General features: G+C 41.9%; 1 protein-coding gene across 1 annotated transcript in view; it reads right to left on the bottom strand.

Moving 5' to 3' along the window:
• LOC104079961 (protein unc-13 homolog B) overlaps positions 1 to 20,466 on the bottom strand; it is an 84,202-nt gene that overhangs the window by 11,703 nt on the left and 52,033 nt on the right. Inside the window, exons 21-24 of the mRNA XM_009582177.1 lie at positions 15,366 to 15,454; positions 12,016 to 12,168; positions 9,965 to 10,088; positions 2,587 to 2,643 (exon numbers count right to left, since the gene is read on the bottom strand). Of these exons, the coding sequence (XP_009580472.1) occupies positions 2,587 to 2,643; positions 9,965 to 10,088; positions 12,016 to 12,168; positions 15,366 to 15,454 (423 nt within the window). The remainder of the gene's footprint in view (positions 1 to 2,586; positions 2,644 to 9,964; positions 10,089 to 12,015; positions 12,169 to 15,365; positions 15,455 to 20,466) is intronic.

Genomic DNA, 20,466 nt, shown 5'->3' with positions numbered 1-20,466 from the left:
AGGGGGGTGGGGGGGGGGGGGGGAAAAAAGGTCTTTTCCTGGTCTCTCAGACTCAACCTTGTATTCTCCACAGGTACTCTCAGAAGAACCTCTGCAGTCACAGCATGGCTGGTTACCCTGGGGACAGCGCAAGGGCGAGGAGGCTGCTGCTCCCTGCTCCAGCTGCTGGCTATTAAGCAAAGCAAGCAGAAAGAGTTTGATAATAAATGGGAGGCAGATATGTGGCACCAAGGTGCCAGGTTTATGTTTGGTTTTCTGAGCATTTTAAAATACACTGTGAAATTGATTTGTCACCAGGACAAGAGCCTGTGCTTGTCAGGTTTGTCAGTCCTGGTTTTCAGCTGAGTTATCTGATTCACTAGGGCTCTGTTTCCCCTGTTCTATTCAAGACAAATAAAGCTTAAAATCCATCCCATAATTTTCCCAGGCTTTTAGTGGAACTGTAAAATGCACAGGAGAGGGGCTCTGAAGAGCCGTTTGCTCATGCCTTCCCTGTTAGCTTGTATGCGCCCGCAAAAACAAAAGGACAAAAAAAAAAAAAAATCATGATGTTTACACAGACCCAAACAATTTACAGTCTTGTAACACCTTTACTCTTCTGGAAATTTTTGGACACAATGTTGGTTCACACCATCTGTCTGAACTAAAGGTCTCCAGAATTCAGGCGGTACAGTGTTTTCACACTTGTGTATGGCTCTCTTGCCACATATACAATCCTGTGTACCTGTGCTGCTGTAGTCCTATATGTGGATATGCAAATAAAGGCTTGAACACACACCAGGGCTTGCCTGATTTGCATGATTACATGCATTTCTACAAATGCAGTCCAGAGTTACCAAAGTTATACTTTAGAGTGACTGAACTGAAGACAGGCTGCTGCTGAGGGATGGCCTCCATCTGACCAGTGCGAATAGAAACCAGCAAAGCTTCCAACTCATTCCTGGCAAAAGGCACTTTGTATATATTAAGAAATTCCAGTAATGAGAAAATATGGAAGCAGTAAAAGATAACAGTGAATGTCATTGGCTATGCCCGAGAATGCAAGCAAGCCACAGGCGCTCGCAGTTCTCTGTGCACAAAATTGTCCTTGTGACCTGGGAGGAGAAACGGAGCAAATGCAGAGCTCTCCCCCTTTGACACCAGCAGTGCATGTAGAGGGCAGGGATGTCTTCTCTTCCTCCAAACGCTGGCTTCTGTCTGATGTTTTTGAAAGGGCAAGGGGACATTCACAGGAAAAGGGAGCCACATTTGGAGGCTGTGGTCCAGCTCCCACTCTCCCAGGCTGGCTACAACTCTCCTCTCTCCCCTTTTTTCCCCATGGAAATGACACAGAGCATTGTAAGCGCAGGAAGCAGCGGAGGTAGTGCAATCCTCCAGAGCCACCACATCACCAGGGAGGACAGCCTGGCTGTGGGAGTGCACGGGGCCGTCCCCCAGCATAAGTGACAGCTATTCCTCTAGGGAACCACACTTGAAGGTTTATGTTACGTCACTGTTCACTGCTATGTAACAGCCTCAAAATGCAGCTGGAGAAAAGCGTGTGCATCTAATGACACACCTCCATGTCCAGATTACTTACTAGGATTGCTAATAAGCACTACCTTAAATGAATTGTGTGCTGTCCTGGCTCATAAACATGTGTATGTAAAATGTGTCTGCTGGGCAAGGGAAATAGATAGTTGTATAAAGATGGCTGTAATAAGCGCACAAGACAAAAAAAAATTATGGGAAAAGACGAATGCATTTTGAAATGGCACTAATCACTTAGGAAAATGCCCTTTGCCGTGCGAAGATTTCCCTGATCACGCTCCAAGACAGAGTTCACGTTCAGCTCCATCTTCCTTGCAGCACAGTTTGTGCACTGTGACGCTTCAGATTTAGACCTCCTCTTGCACAATACCTGTTTTGTAACACAAGTCAAACCACAACATGGTGCAATTTCAATGTTGTAAGGCGTCACTGTTTTCATACCATTCCTGTCGTGACCAGTGAATTAGTACTTGATTGGCTTATGATGAGGTGGTGTGCACTTAGTAATGCTTATGTCATGCACTGTCACGTCACGCACTGTCAAAACACATCAACATAGCCTTCATGCTAAATGCCAGCTTGCCTGTAAAGAGAGCCCACGCAGAAGGAATTTACAGATACAGGCCTTCTTTCATAAGCAACAGTTATTTTTGTAACAGTTCATATAATTCGTCAATAGCTAGCACAATCATCTTTCCGAACGATATCTCATTATTAGGATCTCACAAGGGACTCCCTTTTATACATGGGGACACAGAGGAACTGGCCAGATATTCAGAACTCTACTTTCTTCATTGTAAATTGATACACCAAACTGATCACTGTATCTACAGAAGAGAGGAACTACTTTGATGATTAAACCCATGATAAAATTTAACAGTTAAACACAATACTAATGTTAGCAGAATGCATTTAAAAGCACATTTAATGCATTTAAAAGCATTTCTCTACAATTGCATTCAGTGACAAACCACTGGAAGCACGAGACATGCTATGCACTACTACACTTCCACACATCCACACATGGACATTAACACAGACCATGCAGAACAATACCTTCAACTTTGACAAGTGTCCCAGTTCCTTAGCAGCACTGAAAATCAACTGTGTGCCCTATGATTTCAGGAAGTTAGAAAAGAAAGGAAGGAAAAAAAAAAAGATTATAAACAAGCTTTGCATGTTTTTCCTCTAAGCAAGTAAAGTCAGGTTTACATAACCGCCCCAAGGCCAGTCACAATAACTTGACTCCTTGCCAGTTTATTACCTAGTATAAAACCTGGCATTTCCGTGGATACCACATCAAGAGCTATTTCGGAGCACAATATTCTGCTAACTGTTCACTCTTGCTTACAGCGGCGACCCGTTTAAACAGGATGTGCCTTCAAACGGATTGCACAGGCTGGGGGTGAAGGCAGTGCACTGCCTTCGTCTGCCAGTGCTCTCTAGATTTCAAGTCAAGTCTAAATACACGTGAAGATGGCATAAGACTGTCCAAAGCAAAAGATCACACAATTGATGACAATCTCTCTACAGAAGTAGAGCCCAATCGGCGGGGTGGGGATAAGCATACATCGGATCAGAAACAAAACTGGATCTGAGCAGTTTTTGTGCAAGAGATCAGCAAACAAAGCCAGTGAATACTACAGCATCGCCTTTACATGTCAAAAGCTTGGCAATGGCTCTTCTTCCCCCACTGTGGGTTACTGATGCTGTATGACCAATGAAGAAACAAAAAGGGAAGATAAATCCCAATGATGGGAAATCTTGCTTCAAGTCACTTACACTCTAGTATAATGGATTTTTACATACTTTCTCTGCAATGGTTACAACAAAGATATTTTTCCTTTTCCCCACCACAGCATTTCTCTGTTGTGTAATATTCCTTTTGCCTGGAGAGTTAAGTCCAAAATTTAATGAGAAAGCCAAAAGCAAACAATACAATTCTCCAGCCTCTTCTCCCAGAGATGCTTTATGGGGTATGCTGGAATTTATTTTCTTCCACTTCGCTCCTTTTCATTCATCTAATCTTGCCTTTTTCTTTAAAAAAGTCACAACTGCCTCTTACTCCATTTGGAATAAAACCCCAGCCTACTGTAATTCTGGCTATGAATTGTGCATCTATCATGTCATGAAACTTTGCCCTCCACTTCAGCCCTCTTAGGCTAGTCAGATTTGGGCTTTAAGACCAAGCCAAAGCTACGGGTGACCCCTCTTCCCTAACTAATGAAATGCCTTAGGTATGTCAGAAGAGCTGCCCTCTCAAAGATGATCTTTGGCTCTCCTCGCTTGTAATTGGTCATTAGAAGCTAGCGTTAAAAGTATGTGTAAACATCACCACAGGTATCAATTGAGAAGTGCCTGGGGGATGTCCCAGCTGAATGCCTGAAATAAGCTTCCAGGGACTGACACTGGTGGGTGGCACTTCCCAGTGCCTTAGGTATGTCAGAAGAGCTGCCCTCTCAAAGATGATCTTTGGCTCTCCTCGCTTGTAATTGGTCATTAGAAGCTAGCGTTAAAAGTATGTGTAAACATCACCACAGGTATCAATTGAGAAGTGCCTGGGGGATGTCCCAGCTGAATGCCTGAAATAAGCTTCCAGGGACTGACACTGGTGGGTGGCACTTCCCAGTTGGGTCTTTTTGCTCAGGAAAATATTTGGGAGAAGGTGAAACTCATCTTATTTGGAGACTGCTGGCTCCATGAGGACCACGTTTCCCCAGAGGTCTCCAGTAAATCCAATTCTCCTTTCCACAGCCCTCCTTCTCTCTCCTTTACTACCCTTCCTCATCTCAACAGTCTTTCACCCGCTCACTTAACCACAACTGCCATGACCCCACCCCAAAATCCCTCAAACTGTAACGAAGCAAGACGTAAAACCAGAATTATTATATGGCCCTTTGCTCCTGCCTATGCCACTCAGTTTGTTTTCTTTGCTGCCTTCTTCGGTATTTGTTTGTTTGTTGCCTTTTAAGTCAGTACTCTATGAAGCAGGACCTACCCCATACATGCATTTGAAGAGGAGACTCTGGGAAGTGGGTTCTACTGCAAAGATCATTGCCGAAATCATTCTTTTTTTCTAGGATTTAAGTTAACATCAGCTGCACTGAAGGGTGCCCCTCAGCAAAAAAGTGTCTTTATACTTGTTGCTAGAGGTAGCAGGTACCCTTTTACAGAAGGAAAGCAGGCAACCAGTTTACAACTGTAACACTGGAAAGACTGAGACCCACTCTAAGGACACTAGACACCCTCTGCCCATGACAACAGCAGTCCAGAAGTGAATTTTTAGATGAGATACTCTTTCTTTAGTTTTGCCAGCTTTGGAAATTTCTTCAAGCTGAAAGACTCTGCAACCTGAAATAACAGATAACCTCTTGATTTGCTCTATCCGTAACCATCACCTAACTCTCACTTTTCCTCAGCCTTTTATGTTTGTTGAATATAAATCAATACAGAATGAACATTATTAACTTTGTAGCTAAACAGAAGCTCTTGATAATTGATTAAATTCACAAGTCCTGGTGGGGAAGAAAGTGCAGGCAAGGACAATGCATCCATAAAGGAAAGCTTTTGAAATGAGATTGGGAGCATCACTCGCTGCCAGTATCTAATGTGCAGTGTTAGAGTACAACTCTCTAAACTGAAAGAGTACAAAATTGTGTTTCCAGTGGATGAAGTTGAACGTGACTACCCACCAGGAGCAACACAGAGATTTCACTGTGGGCCACACCAAATAATCCACCAGGGGACATGGCTTCAGCCAGCGCTCTGGTACCCAACAGATGCGCCTGCTGTTCTGTACGATTGGTCACGAAGTTTGGTTGACTTACAAGTCTTAAAACTTAAGGTTTTTGTGCCTGTTGATCGAGCAGAAAAAAATTTAACATTTTTATAGCCTGAATTTTTAAAAAGTTAAGTAAGCAGTCTCAAAACACACTGACATTATAATTTCTTCATGCAGTATTTTCAACCTTCATTGAATGCTTTTTTATTTTTTTATATAAATTTGAACAATGGCATTAACTGGCCTAGGCACAAAGTCTCCCTGCCGTAGGCTTCTAAGGAGGGCAGGTCGGTAACACTGAGCAACACCCAGTGACTTGATACGCTTCAAGGAACAAAGCTGATCAGATAACTACTCCTCAGTTCTTGCCCGCTGAGAAAATCCTCATCAATCAGTGCCAATCTCTGTCAATGTGTCCGCAAGGTGAAGTTATTTTACTGTTACATTGAGTTTGTCATCAATGCTGGTACCATCTAATGAAAATCTGGACAGCTCCTTCCTCTGCCAAATGGCATTCTTGTAAACAAGGTGCTATACCTCCTCAAAAAATTTATTTATTCATGGAAAACTTATCACAAAGCTCTACAGACAGCACTTATTCCAGGTGCACCTGTAGGGAATGTAAACAACTAAACTTAAATATCAGGTAGTTTTAAGAAAAGCTGCCCACAACGGCATTGATTAAAATGTCAAGGACGGAAGATGAGGAAAAATTAAGTCCTTACTATGAATTGTTTCTGCCTAGCTCTGTGGCAAACGTAGCTAGAAAGGGGACAGACGTCAGTGCTGGTTTTCCTGGTTCTTCGCAGGAAATTAGTTTTACCTTCCTAAACTTTTTGGAAACATGAAAGACACCTATAGTCCACAACACAAAGATTTTAAATTCCTTCTTAATGGTCTGACTGTTTTTTTTCCCCCTCAGTGAAAGCATTCAGAGAAGGATGATCAGCTGACTCAAGTATAATTGCTAGAAGCCAACAGAACTGCACTGATTTATATTCCAAGAGGCTCAAACTCTCACAGCTTAACTGTCCTGTTGACAAAGTTAGGAAACAAAAGCTTACTGCAAGTCTTTTAAATTCCAGTCCTTTTTTGGAAAATGTATTATTACTCAGGCTTATTTTTCTGAGACGTACCAGTGCAAGGAAGTTTCATCTGGTATTGTACATTACTTTCCCAGATTTTTTTCATTCCTACATTCAACAACAATGAGATTTGATAATTTCTTAGCAGCATGTAAGTTCATTTTAAAAACTTCATAATGAGGCAATGTTCGCTACCACCCATTAAAAATTAAGACCATTTTTTAGCTGTTATGGTGTATTAAACATTGAGAAAATAGGCTTAAAAGTGGGGATGAAAAAGCGAAAATAATTATCTGTTGGTATGGAGATCTGGGCACATGTGCTGTTCACAGACCATCATTTCATTCAAGGCTAAGAAAGCTTTTTCTCCTCATCACAGAGGCAGCCTTGGACTTTTTCGCTTCTAACTAGCACAAGGGAGAGGATTAATTTAAACTAACATAAGTTAAGAAAGGTTTCAGAAAACCTCTTAAAGCCACACTCTTCTCCACCACAGAATAGCTCTGGAGCGGTGCTGCTTGCAGACGAGCCTGAAGAACAGCCAGTTTGGAAGTCATGTGTAAAATCTGTCCACAGCTTAAAGAAAATTTTGCCCTTATCCTGGACCACATTTTCCCATTTAGTGAAGAGTAGTCTGACGAGTAGAAAAAAGCACAGCAGGAGCAAGAACAAATGGAGCCTCACGTGAATGGCTGCACTGTACCATGTGAAATAAATAAAGGAGAGGCTCCAGAGGAATCATCTGTCTGTAAATTAAGCATCTCTTCATTGACCTTACTAGTCACTGATGGCATGCTATCATTTTGTCCTAAGCAGCGAAGGAGAAAGAAATGTATAACTAATCCATTAATATGCCCAAGCATTGTGCACTGAACCCCAAAATAAGGATTCCCAGAAAGCTGTGTTGCATATCCACTCATCCAAGTCAGAGAGTGTTTAATTAAATGTTGATCTTTACTTAAAACTAGTGAGGTGTGAACTGCTCCGTGAGTTACTGGAGATCATGTTGCTACTAATCTCACAACCCACGGGCAGTCAATGCTCAGAGAAGCAGAAGCCAGTCATCTGAAAGTCATTAAGGCACTGCCAGCTCAGGTCGTCGGAGTGGGAGGCTGTAAAACTGCTCCGTCCCCATTGCATCCTTCACGGGCAGTAGCTGCCTGCTTTCTCACCTGAGCCCCACCCTACACAAAATCTTCCAGAAGCAGCAGAGAATGAAAGAGCAGAGCTCAGATGTTCTTCCCTGTGTAATACAGGCTGAGCTAATTTAAGTGGAATAGATCTGTCCGGAGAGTAACAGGCATTAAAGCACTGTGCAGAGACAGGGTCATGCAAGTGACAAGTGAGACACACTGCAGCATGTCGAGAACCTTCCACCTGAGTATGCTTTCCATGACCACCATCAAAAACACTTTTACACCTCTAGCACTTTTATAGAAAGGAGAGAAAATATTCCATAAAAGGGACTCTCTTCTGCCATGAATATCCCCTACTTCTTAAGAGCTGCAGAGGAGTTTTAGGAGGGAAACCCTCATCCAGTGGTCTTCAAACATGAAGAGACAGCACTAAGGCTTTCTATTCCTGAGGACAGGGAGGACAGAGAGTTACAGTGCCTGGGGCTATTTCTGGGTCTGATGAGACTTCTTTTAAGAGAAAGCAAAATTAGGTAAGAGGTGCATGGCAGAGAAGCAGAATAGCAAAGAGAAAGTACTGCTTCTGCCCACACTACCAACCCTGAGTTTGCCTTGCCTTGGCCTGCCAGCCTCCACTACTAGGATGATGAAAAGCTGGTGGTGACAGGGCATAGTGGAAGCAGCTCTTTGCCTCTGTGGCCCATCTAGCCTCGCCACAGGTTCCCTGCTCAAGGACTGCAGACCAGACCATTTTAATCATTGCATTGTTCACAACCGCCTTTCTGAAACAGTGACTCTTTTCCAGTTTGGACTAGTTCAGCCTCCTCACTATGATACAATTGATTAGACAGCTAAAAGTCCAGCTATGAACATTTTGCATTATCTCAGAAAACTGAGGATGTGCTTCATTACACAAAAAGAGCTTCTCAATTTGAAACTGAAGTGAAGGCAACAAGAAACTCGAAGTGGCTTATAGCAACGTCCTGCAGGTTGGAAGCATTGGTTGATCACAGTTATTGCCTTCTTCAAGATACAAGTCAGTTTCCTACTCCGCCTTTAAAATTCAGAACTGGCAAGTACAAAACTCAAGCAGCTTCGCCCTCGTTCTCTCCGAGGCCCTTGATTTCACTGCTTCCATTCTGAAGGGGACATGTTAATGCTGCTCTTACATGATGATTTTAGCACCTGTCCCCAAAGACTCGTTTTCAAAACAATTCAACAGAGGGAAAGAAATTTCATCCTCTTAAATTTAGATGGGTTTCCTCTCCTTTATAAATTAAAAAGGCAAGCAGAAATGATTACTCCAAATCCGAGCTCAGAGCAAGTGGTCTTTAGCAAATTTACACCTCACATTAATTTTATGCTTAGTAGGTATGACAGCACATTGCATCTCAGCGGTTTTGTTTAAAGTTATCATCATCAAGGCCAGAGGCAAAGGCCTTCCCCCTCAGAGGAAGAAACACCTAGTGCAAGATGCTGGTTTGCGTCACTTCTTTAGACGCTGCAACCCAAGAAGTCTACTCAAAATATGTAGGCAACTGCTGAATAGTGAAAACCACTATTGTTCTACCCACTACTGGGAAAAAAATAAATCAACATAAATTAGCCACAGACCGCAAGTTTACTCCAACACAGATGAAAAGAAGTTCTGGATCATCTCCAAATAATGAGGTTACAGCCCAGACTTCACACTGCCTCCAACTGAGTGTCATTCCCCAGAGCAGCTGGGCATCCATGACTGACATTTAATCAGTTTCTGTGGTTTCTCAAAATTGGGGAAGAGGTTAATCTTCCATTGTTAAAAACATCACTACATTCATGACACACATTCATCCAGCACGTCCACACAGCTGAACAATTATATAAAAGACTGCCTTTGAAAGCAAACTATCTGGACATGCTTCCAACTCCTCAATGTCAGACACACAGAAATCATGCCAGCCCATACTGATGTTAAAATCTTCTGGGGGGTAAAACTGGGGTGGGGTGGTATCATTAACAAGCAAGCCCAAATTAACCACATCTATACAGAGAGACACCTAACTAATAGATTACAATAATTAGGCAAAAGTGTTTACAGGTGTTGATCTGATATCATGAAGACAACACTAACTGCCCAATAATCCCATATACACAGCTTTCTTTAAAGGACTGCAATTCCCTCATCGGTGCAATTTAATATACTTGATGGCAACTCCTTTTAGATCATGGATTTTGAATTGTTTTTTATCTAGAGAGTGTTCTGTATCTTGCAACCCTACTATAAATAGAGCTGCTCTCTTATTTTACTAGGTTACAGACATATTTTTCCATCCTCGAGCAGGCTACATGCAGACAAATTTACCTGGACAGATGACTCATTAGGTCAAGGAGATGAGTTACACAGGCAATGCCAACACTTTCTGCTATGAGTCAGGAAGGAGAAAATGCTTTACCGTATGGTCTGTAAGAGGAGGCAGCACAATCAGCTTCTCCATGGTATTCATTACCACCCTCCAGAGCTCTTTCAGCACCCGTTTCAACACTGTCTTTTCACACACAGTCGCAAACAGTGTCAGGCTGCAGGGAGAGAGCAAGAACTGGATAAGTTAAAAGAATGCAATTTGCAAGGAAAAAAAGAGATGTGTATGCAAGAATCAGTGCCCCATCCAAAGCAGTTTGTCATAACGATTGCTTTAAGGGTAGAAATCTTCCCTTTTCATAAAGTACAGCCTGTCTTCATCCTTGGAGTTCTAGCACTAAAGACATTTGGCCAAAATGGATTATTGACATTTCTGATCTCAATCATTTCTATTTATTGACCTGGGGATTACAGAAGGTATCACTAAGTCATGGTGGTTGGGAATAGTCCAAATAAGAGCAAGTATCATTGAACTGGTTCTCTTTAAGAAGACACTTCCTGATGTGTCGGGTTTACAGATTATAAAGGAAAAAATTACAAACAAATACAGAGTAATAGGTTTGAAACTTCAAGGGGTTATTATAATTATTTTTGCTGAATACCTAAATTGATACTTCCCAGACTGTTATGCAGAAGTTCCTGCACAGTTTCTGATAGCTGCTGAAGTCTCTAAATCTTCCACCTCTATAACCACCTCAGAGAATTTCTTGGACTCTTCTGTGTTTTGTTGCAATTGCATTCACCACCAATCACCTGCCACATGTTTAGTTCCCTTTACATAAAGTTCTGCTTTATCCCCCTATTTATTCCTCCTTTAATATTGTACAGGCTATTAAAAAGGCCAAGAAATGTTAGGATCTTCTTCGATATGATTGTCGGACTTTGGCATTTACTGATCACACTGGGAGAGCTACAAAACAGGAACTCTGCAGCCAGTAGCAGTGCACAGACAATAGCTGACTCTTCTACACTGTGTAACATCTTCTCTCAGATTTCCCTTCTTCTCATAGCTGGTTAGACAGTAAATGAACAAAACTGAACAGGGACAAGACTGATGTGGGTAGGATGCAGGAAGCATTGAAAAAGACTCTCCTTCTGTAAAGGAGGAAAGAAAATAATCCAGGCTCAGATTATCATAATCAAGCTGCTCCACAGCTGGACAAAAAGCCCGTAGCATACCAAGTTGCCAGTATACAAAGGAAGGTGGCTTCTCAGGATTTGTGAAGGCATATATGGAAAATGCTCAAATGAGAAGGCTCCTAGATGTAATGATTGCTGCAGAGAGTCACTTACTACATAGTGAACCAAAAAAAGATGGGACAATCAATACAAAAGGCAACACAAGAAACTGTATTTTAAACTTGTAAAGCTTCACATCTCTCGCAGCACTTATTATGAAAATTGCTGGCCACCCCTTCCAAAATAAAGAACTGCTGTGCATCAACAAGAAGTTTAACTTCCACAATGATTAAAAACTATTTCTATTTGTAGATCAAGGCTTAGCTGATGAGACTTATGTGCAGTTAGTCACAAAAAGTCCCTGTACAGTTGAATCATGCTGTGTTAATGGCAACAGTTAATTAAAGCAATGGATCATGCTTATGTACATCACATAATTCAGAAGCTTATTTTCTAGTCAGAACAGCACCTGGTATGACTAGAATACACATGCTTAACATGACTGGGATACTGAGTAGTGTATGTATCAAGTATGTAAGTATGGTTTGCAATACGTTTGCTAATTGGCTACAGTACAATTTGTTTAGGAAAAAAAACGTAGCTAATAAATTTAGAATTTCAGTCTTTCCCACTACCTGATTAGCAGCGTGTTTTGCTGATTGTTATAATTGTCAAAGGGAGAAAGGAGAACTGAGAGTGTGCTCTGACACTGAATGAAGGCTGAAGAGGTGATCCATGGCTTGAGAGAGAGGCAGATATGGGAAGAAAAGCCATTAATTCTTCCTGAGAATTTGGAGGCCAGACATCTCAAGAATAATCCAAGAACACGGAACTATTTTTCCTTCCCCCATCCTGTTCCCAATCCGATGTACTGTATGTGTAACATATATTTGAACACTTGCTTACTTTCCATCCAGGAAATCCATCAGTGGCCTCAGGACATTATCTGCATCTTGTGCAACTGTGTTTCTGGCATTAGCAGCAATGTTTCCTGTCCCCTTCACTTGACAGAGGATATCAGACATTTGCTTGACACACTCATCAATACGAGTCTGAAAGCTGAACAGACAGGAGAGAGGCAAAACCAAGAAGATTATCAGTGGCAGAAATCTTAGCTCTAGTACATAAGGTAAAACAACGCAAGTCCATAAACCATGCACTCAATTACACACTCTTGCTCCCTGAGATTTTCTGCTCATTTCCTTACTGTATTTGTTACTAATGGGCATGCTACCCAGTTCCTTATGCACATCATCCACAGACAGCCTACCACCTCTGAACACAAGACACAATCACACTTGAGAGGAGTTTGTTCATTCATCTTGCAAAAACAAATGATCCTTTCCTGATTTCAAGAAACACTCTTATTCTTAGCCCAAAGCACCCTGCTGTATCTTTGCTTTCTACACAGGGTGTTAAACCACAGAGACTGGGATATAGCATGGAGCAATGGCACAATCCATGCACAACTCTGAGCACCCAGGAGTCCATCGGCGGTAATTCAGTTATGACCCATCATAGGTTGAGTCTTTAAAATAATAAGAGACAGCCTGAAGGCAGGCACTGACTGAAACCAGTCCACTGCCATACAGTCCATGCTATATCAAAGTGTCAAAACGGATATGCGGCTCAGGTGTGAAATAAGCAGTGTCATTGTAATGAAGTGACATGGAAGCCATTAAAGCACAGTTATTTTTCCATCTTTTACTGCTAAGAGGAGGTTCAAAAGGAAATAATACAATGGTTAAAAATGATGAATAGATCAGCAGAGCTGTCAACATATCAATTCAGCGAATAAAGGAAAATGCTTTGACATTTAAAAACAGTTACTAACAACAGGCATTACAAGCGACATTTAGCCATCCACTAACAGCACAGAGGTTTGAAACCAGGAAGAGAAGTCAGTGCTAAGAGTAGGGTAAAGATTTATGAGCAGGAACACAGGTTTGGAAGTCAGCTTTATATCTGCATAAGTGGCCTGAGCTTCTGCTGTGTGAGCCACCTAGGACACCTCTGAGTTGGGTGCCAGCATACAACCCCTCTGCCCTGTGGCTCTCACCTTCCTTCTCCACCCTGTCACCTCTTCGCTCTCCTGCCCTGCCACCTCCAGCCTCATGGTCCCTCTTGCTCACTTCTAACCTGCCTCTGACGGGAGCAATTCCAGAGTGCAATTCCAGAGCTCTTTCTCCATGCAGCCTCCACTTCCATTTTCCCCATTTCTAGGCGAATGGCTGGCAGCAGCCAGTTGTGACTACAATGACAGCTTAACCAGAGACATAAGTCACATCAAATACTATCTACCAAGCATTTACTGTACTGCTGACAGTCCCTGTTCTGTTACAGGCTAACCTTACCCCACAGTTCCTCCAAATACTACATCAGTTGTAGGACCCTGCTTCAAGATGCTGTAAATCCCCAGCCAGGGGATGAAAAATAACAGAATCCCTTAAAAGATAAAAGTTAATACAAGGCAAAACTGTCACCAATTATGAAAAATGATAAATCAGTTACTGTGGCAACAGGTTCACCTGAAAGTGAAGATTGTGTGGCTGTACAGCTTATCAGGAGCCCCTGGCAGCAGCAAGTTAAAAGACTTCACCTATGCTGTCAGACAGGGCCTTCTGCTCCTGAATTCCCACAGGAATTCCCTCCTTCACTCTTACAGCCTCCAAGAACAAAACAACAGCTAGCCTTGCGTGAAGTATAAACCCTTTTAAGGCTCCTTTTCTCTATGACATCCTTTAAAGCATAAAATGCTTCTGTGTCCAGACACAATCCTCTCTCAGCACAAAGGTGGCGAGGCTCTCCGGATGCGTGCTGCTTTCCCAGCAGCCGCAATGATCTCACATAGATGAAGAAAAGTTAAGATCTGCAGCGTCAGGTGTGCACAGTGTTGTAGGAGCAACTGTTTACAGACTCCGCACAGAATATTGTGGATGTCTGTCTTACCTCCCACATTTATATCCTTTAGAAGATCCTGCTTATACAGTAAACTGCAGCTCTGCTTTTCATTCCTATTACTGTTAAGGAATGAGCAAAGCATCTGAGCCGTCTGACTGGCAAAATCTCTTGCTGGATCATCTCTCTACAACATTCCTTGGTATGTATGCTGATACCGAATAATCTCTTTAAATCATATTTGCAAATGTCAATATTGTACCCTAATTGTCTTGTAGTAGTGACACCAAGGAGACAGGTCTCAGATAACAAAATTTACCCCCTAATTATGATTTCTCACTCATGCTCCATCTAATTATGAACCTTATCAATTCAATTCAGTTACAGTTTGGATCTTTCCATTTCTTGCTATAGCATCCGTTACTGGCAATGGGAACTCCTCAGTTATCTCCCCACTTAGCTCTGTGTGCTGAAATCCAAATAGTTGCTGACAAATCCCACTGTGATTTTTTGGTCATAAGTACTGCAAATCTGCAGACTGTAGGAGGCCAAGTTGGTACAATTTGCTTTATTCCCCTTGCCCATGTTTCAGCTATACTACAGTTCATGCCTGCATTAATCTTGTTATAAAGCACAACGTGAAATTAATGGGGTTTATCATGAGAAATGGTTCTTTCTGAAGATAAATTGGGAACCCTGTATTTCTAGATTTTGCTTAATTGACATCTTTTATGGTTCACTACAAAATTGTTATGAAGTCGAGCACATTTTTATCCTTAGGTAAATGGTAAAATGATTTGCAATAAAACTTAATTACCATCAATTACTCTGGCAATACTTTAAAGAGCTTCTCCTCTTGAAACATTAGAAAACACCATTCACTGCAACATTAGAACAAGTCAATCTTAAATTCTAAACCTGTTTCCTTCTTATTCCAATATTCATTTAACAATCAGAAATCAGTCAGCTGTTTCATACATTTAGAGCAGAACGTTTAAACAAGAATGTTGTTTCATAAACACTAAGCTGGAAACTGCTTTCTGAGCAATAAAGGAGCAGGCAATTCTGTTACTGACAAGCACGACTTACAGAAAAAAATCACTCTATGTAATTCAAATACATTTCACAGTTGAGAGATCTCCATGTTACATTTCTAAGCAGAGCAATATAGAAAAGAGAGACTTCAAAAAAATTTCTCACTTCTTTAGATGGTCTCAGTATTCGAAAGACCATGAATTTATGACAAAAAGAAAAATATAATGCAGTTGACACAAGTTTCTTTTTTCTTCCTAACCTGACTGAATGAGATTAGACCAAAAAAAAGAATGCTTCAAGGACAGGGACCTCATTATACTCACCTGTTACCAAACACTGTGCTTAGCTCATCCAAAACATTGTTCAGCTTCACCTGGAGCTCTTTGAGATGGTCACTTGCTTCTGCATCCAACTGTGGATGAAAGAAGAGCACTTAGCTTGAACCTAGAGGGCAGTCTGCTGTCCTTCACAGCGCTGCTCTTCACTGTTGAGGCTACTATAAGCAGGTGAACTACCACCACTGGGCTCTGTCAGCTAGGACGCTCTCCTCCACTGCCTGCTGCTGTTACAGAAGCTGTGAAATCATCAACAGATATTTGCCTAAACAGCAGCAAGTGCTTTCCCCAGGCTCAAATACCCTCCAATACCCTTCCTGATACTTGCAAAGTTGAAAAAGAAAGTGAATGTGAATTCCCTGTGGCCAACAGAGTAAGCAGGCTGAGAAGTCATCACGCACCATGCATTATCTTGGGCTCACGGGTCATTTCACCCCTCTAAGCCTAGAAGGAGACAGGGCTTTTCAGACTTGATGTTATTTACTTCTGCATTTCCCCATGCGTGGTCTTGAAAGATGCTATTTCACCTTCCACCCTGCTGTCAGTATTCAAACTGAAGATCGACCCAGCCACTGCTCTCAGAAGACTGGACCCCAGCTATTTTGAAAATCTGGCCACAATATCATGGCAGGAACTGTTGTGCACTGATCACTTTTGGAAAGCATAATCTCAGCTATGGGTATTAGGCACAAGTAGCTCTACTCTCACATGGAGCCAGATAGCTTTTTGTATACAACTGTTCAGAGGAGACTTCACAAGACAAACAAAAAAAAGTGCTCCAAGCACATGGACACTGCTGACACCTTGGCACATTCTGTAAGAAAGTGCTTGCTTCATTATTATCAGCCCAACGCCACCTGTTTTTACATTCAATAGTGCCCTGTATTCCAGCTGTAGTCATCCTTCCAGCCTCAAAAGAGCTACTTCTGAGTAACCTACCTGTGTGTATACATAACAACACATATTGAATACTTTGGGATCATTTGCTCTGAAAAAGTAACTTGTAAAACAGATTTGCCTTTGTATGCAGGCAGGCAAGCTGTGTGTAAAACAAAAACCTTCCAGAAATGTTTGCATTTGGCATTCAGAGCTTCAGCCCTTACCTCTAAGGCAGAGTATCTATTTACAAACGTAATGAGCCAGATGCCAATACAGCAGTTAAAAATCAGTTTAGATTTTTATGGTATATCATGCATGCAGCTATACAGGATTTGAACATGACAGGAGTTCCAACTTCTATATTCAGTGCTGAAGCTCTCTTCATATTCCTCAGCATCTGTCAGAGAAAGCCAAGCCTTAGGGCATTTGGAATCTGCTCTGTTCATTTTCCTGTGGTAAGCTGGCATGGAAAACTGACTCTATGAGGCATTTGAACTTGTGCTAATGAAACTCCTGGATCAGAATTTTAAAAATAATTTAAAAAAAACCCCAAGCAAATGATGATTACTTAAGCCTTATAATTTTAGGCATTGCTAGCTCTGATTATTTTTCCTTTATTAAAGTGAATTTGTATTCCTATTACCTTTATAACTCCCTCACTCTATGAAGGCAGAAGGAAGATAATGTCATGCCAATCAGCAGTCATTCTAGCCAAGCTTGTAGGTTACAAAACAAAACCAGCATCTGTTGGTGGTGGTTTGTCCTGCCCCGACATTAATCCTTCCCTTCTCCTACCGTGTAAAGGGGCAACGAGTCACAAACTGACTGATTTGCTATCTACAATTAATGGCACTGCATAGTCCTCTGCTTTTGGCCATTTCTGGTAGATTTGAGGCAGGACCAGTTTATGATTCATCAAAACATTTCAAGTAACTGCTTTTCCAGATAAAAATAAAAGCCAGAAGAATTTGGCACAAGACACCTATTCCTCACTATTTACTTCTACTTCTTTATAAGCTACCAGATGCATGGTCTAGAGGATGTTTGAGGTTGGGATCAACAACTTACTGCCATGGTTCAAGAACCATGTGATTAATGACTTGTTTTACTGTGAGGTGGCATGGAGAGCTCACCAACTATCTCTAAGCTTCTCCTTGCTATTGTTGACTGCAAACTGATCTCAGGAGCAGAAGAAAGGCTGATTGCCAGCCCTGTACTGCAAGGAAGGACAGCTGGAGCAATGCTTTGCCAAGGGGATGAGCTCCATTAGCTGTGGCAAGGAACTCTCTCTCTTCCAGAACATTAGCTCACAGCTTTCTGGGTGCAACTGGCAAGACAGCTGCCCAGATTTAACTTTGAGGCGCCCAGCCTTACCCTCAGGAAGCAAAGCCCTGATGGTAAGCATTCTGTTTCAGTACCCAGCAAGTCCTCTGTCATCCTAGAAAGGCTATTATCTTCTCAGCAACAGCTGTTATGGAAGGAGGAGTACACATAATACATTACTGATCACTAATGCTTAGGCATTGGCATGCTTTGGCTTGAAAGCAAATTTCAGGGAATTATCTGAGTGTGATTCAAGTCCATTAGGAAGGTGCCAGTAGGTGTGTCCTACTGTTTCACATATATAAATTACACATCAGTTACAGAGTCCCTGTAGCAAGTGGTATAACTGCAAATTGTTCTTTGCCAATATGGTGAAGCACTGATAACAGCGCTCAAATGAAACAGCGTAAGTTTTGCTGTTGCTGCTCAGCTTATGTATTCTAAGCACATCAGTTATCACTGATAGCAGGAAATGCTACTTGGACTGCATGATAAATCTGGCTGGTAGAGTAAAGCAGAAAGCAGTATTAGGCAGCTGGGTCACTGCTGTATGTCACGTTCAGACCATATCTCTTGGAGGCTGGAGCTCAGCAGGCTTATGATCTCCATTCTGTGGGTGTATCAGAGATGATTCAGAGGAAGAAAGCTAATGAAAAGTTCTCTGTGCAAAACATGGGACAGTGTCCACAGTGAGGTGGCTTCTGATCTCTGAGCAAATGCTCCAATTCCAATGGCCATAGTTCTGTGTTTGAGATTAAATGGGCAATACACAAAACTGAGGTGCATACAAAGAGGGAAGAGGTAAGCCTATATTTACATCTCGGGGAAGAAAGCGGGCCCCTGTTAGTTTCATGTAAAGATTTGGGACTTTGCACTTCAGAGAATCTGGGCCTCAAAGTCTCATCCAAGCGCATTCAGGGCTGAAACCTCAAGTTCTCTGCTAATCTGAATGGTGGCATTTACAGCATAGTGCTATGAACTTCAATTTAGATTGATCTTCTCTTGCTTCTCTCATGGACGAAATGGAACCGATGAGTCTAAGGATCTGCTGTGATGGGCTTCCAAGTTTTTCAAGAGATGTCATTAGTTTTTTTTGGTTTCTACACACACTGGTGAAGTGCGAGTGACCAGAACTGGAAGGCTCCTCTGTAGCTGGAGAAACATAGCTCTTAAGTTCTAAAAGGTTGAAGATGTTAATCAATTCACATCTTAAAGCCAGAGAACCTGGAAATCATCAGGTCTGATCTGACATATAAGCAGCTAGAGAATTTTGCCCTGCTATCCTGTTTTAGCTTTATGCAAGTTACAGAGTTCATCTGGCTCCAGCTTGAAGTTGCTGATTTTTGTTCTGCCTCCCTCCACTAGCACCTGGGAGCTCCCCTCTGCAGAGATGACTGTCAGACAGGGAGCTCAACAGATCCAACCTCCCTTTAGGGTCTCGGTTACACTAAATTTTCATGCATCTCTCCACTTTCCTACAGGATTCAAGAGTAATGACCCTGGAGTGCTGAATCCAAACAGCTGCCAGCTTCTCAAATACTAGGGTGGCCTTAGCTATGGCATGTGGGATGCTAAAGAGAAGCAATCAGTAGATACCACAAATCCTTTGAGAACATTCCTATCAAGTCTTTGCTGTTTCTAAGTTGTTCTGCAATTTTTCAGGTGGCTAACTTAGGATTTAAAATGTGGGCTAACCCTGGGCTGAGCATTAAGAGGAGAGTTTCCTAAAGCGTTAATTGTACAGATTAGCTTGAAACCGAAGGCATGAAAATTGTATGATGACAATCTGCTGCTATTCAGCAGCTAATTCTTTGGGTTCCCTAGGCAGTGCTTGTCTCTGATACTCATCCCGCATGCTTGACTTTGGAAAAAAAAAAGTGCAGGTATTTTTTAAACTGGGCTTCCACAGCACATCTAGGCTTCAGCAGTGGGCAATGCAGTACAGCATCTTTTAATTTCAGTGCCATGAGCTCATAACTCATGAAAAGCTAAACAAAATAATGGACTGCAGAAAGCCATCTCTCTCACGCAAAATGAGAAAGGCTTATTCTGGTGTCAAGGACAGCGCACAGAGCAGGCTGAAGTCTGCAGGAAAACTGCAGAGGTGGGTAGAAAATGCAACTCACATTAGGCTTTATTAGATAATGTATGAATAATTAATTAAATAGGGCCAAATTCAGGCAAACACTAGCAATGAATCTATGCAGCCCACTTTAGCACAGAGCTAAATTACTATCTCCATTCTGTGTGTGTATTGGAGATGATTCAGAGGAATCAAAAGTTTCAAAAGGTATTCACGTATCCAATTTCTGTCCAAGACTCACCCCCCGATTCCATGTTCATTATGCTTTTAATGTTACCTGCCTCTCCATAAATGCTGCCTTTCCAAAACATGCTTCAGGATGTCTGAGAATGCTACTGAGCCATGGTGAAGCTGTTTTGATCCCGTGAGATCAACACAGCTCAGAAGGGAAATAAAAGTATTAATTATAAATCCTAAAAACCATTTCAGACACTTCTTTCTGTGTGTGCATGTGCATGTATATATATGCTTTGAGATCTCAAGCACAGACCCAAGAGAATCCCTCCACACAGAGGGATTCTAAAGCTCTGCTGCTGTCTTTATTGTTTCTGACTAGTAATGTTCACAGACCACATGATGTCAACACATTAAACGCAGAGATGCTGGGCAATTGTGCCTTCTGAGTACTATAGTTGGAAAAAGAATAAGAGAAGCAGGGGCAAAGATACCATTCCTCATTTGGGGGGGAAAAAGTAAAGGAAGGCACTATATCAAGGAGCCCAATGTCAAGAAATAGCACTGGGCAAGCACTCCTGTTCCATGTTATGCCATTACGCTGCAGGGTGACTTTGGGTGAGCCCTGTC

This window comes from Fulmarus glacialis, unplaced genomic scaffold (genome assembly GCF_000690835.1).
Source record: "Fulmarus glacialis isolate BGI_N327 unplaced genomic scaffold, ASM69083v1 scaffold24977, whole genome shotgun sequence".
Taxonomy (NCBI): Eukaryota; Metazoa; Chordata; class Aves; order Procellariiformes; family Procellariidae; genus Fulmarus; species Fulmarus glacialis.
Note: the sequence above shows the minus strand (reverse complement) of the source record. Positions and strands in the feature narration are given on the sequence as shown.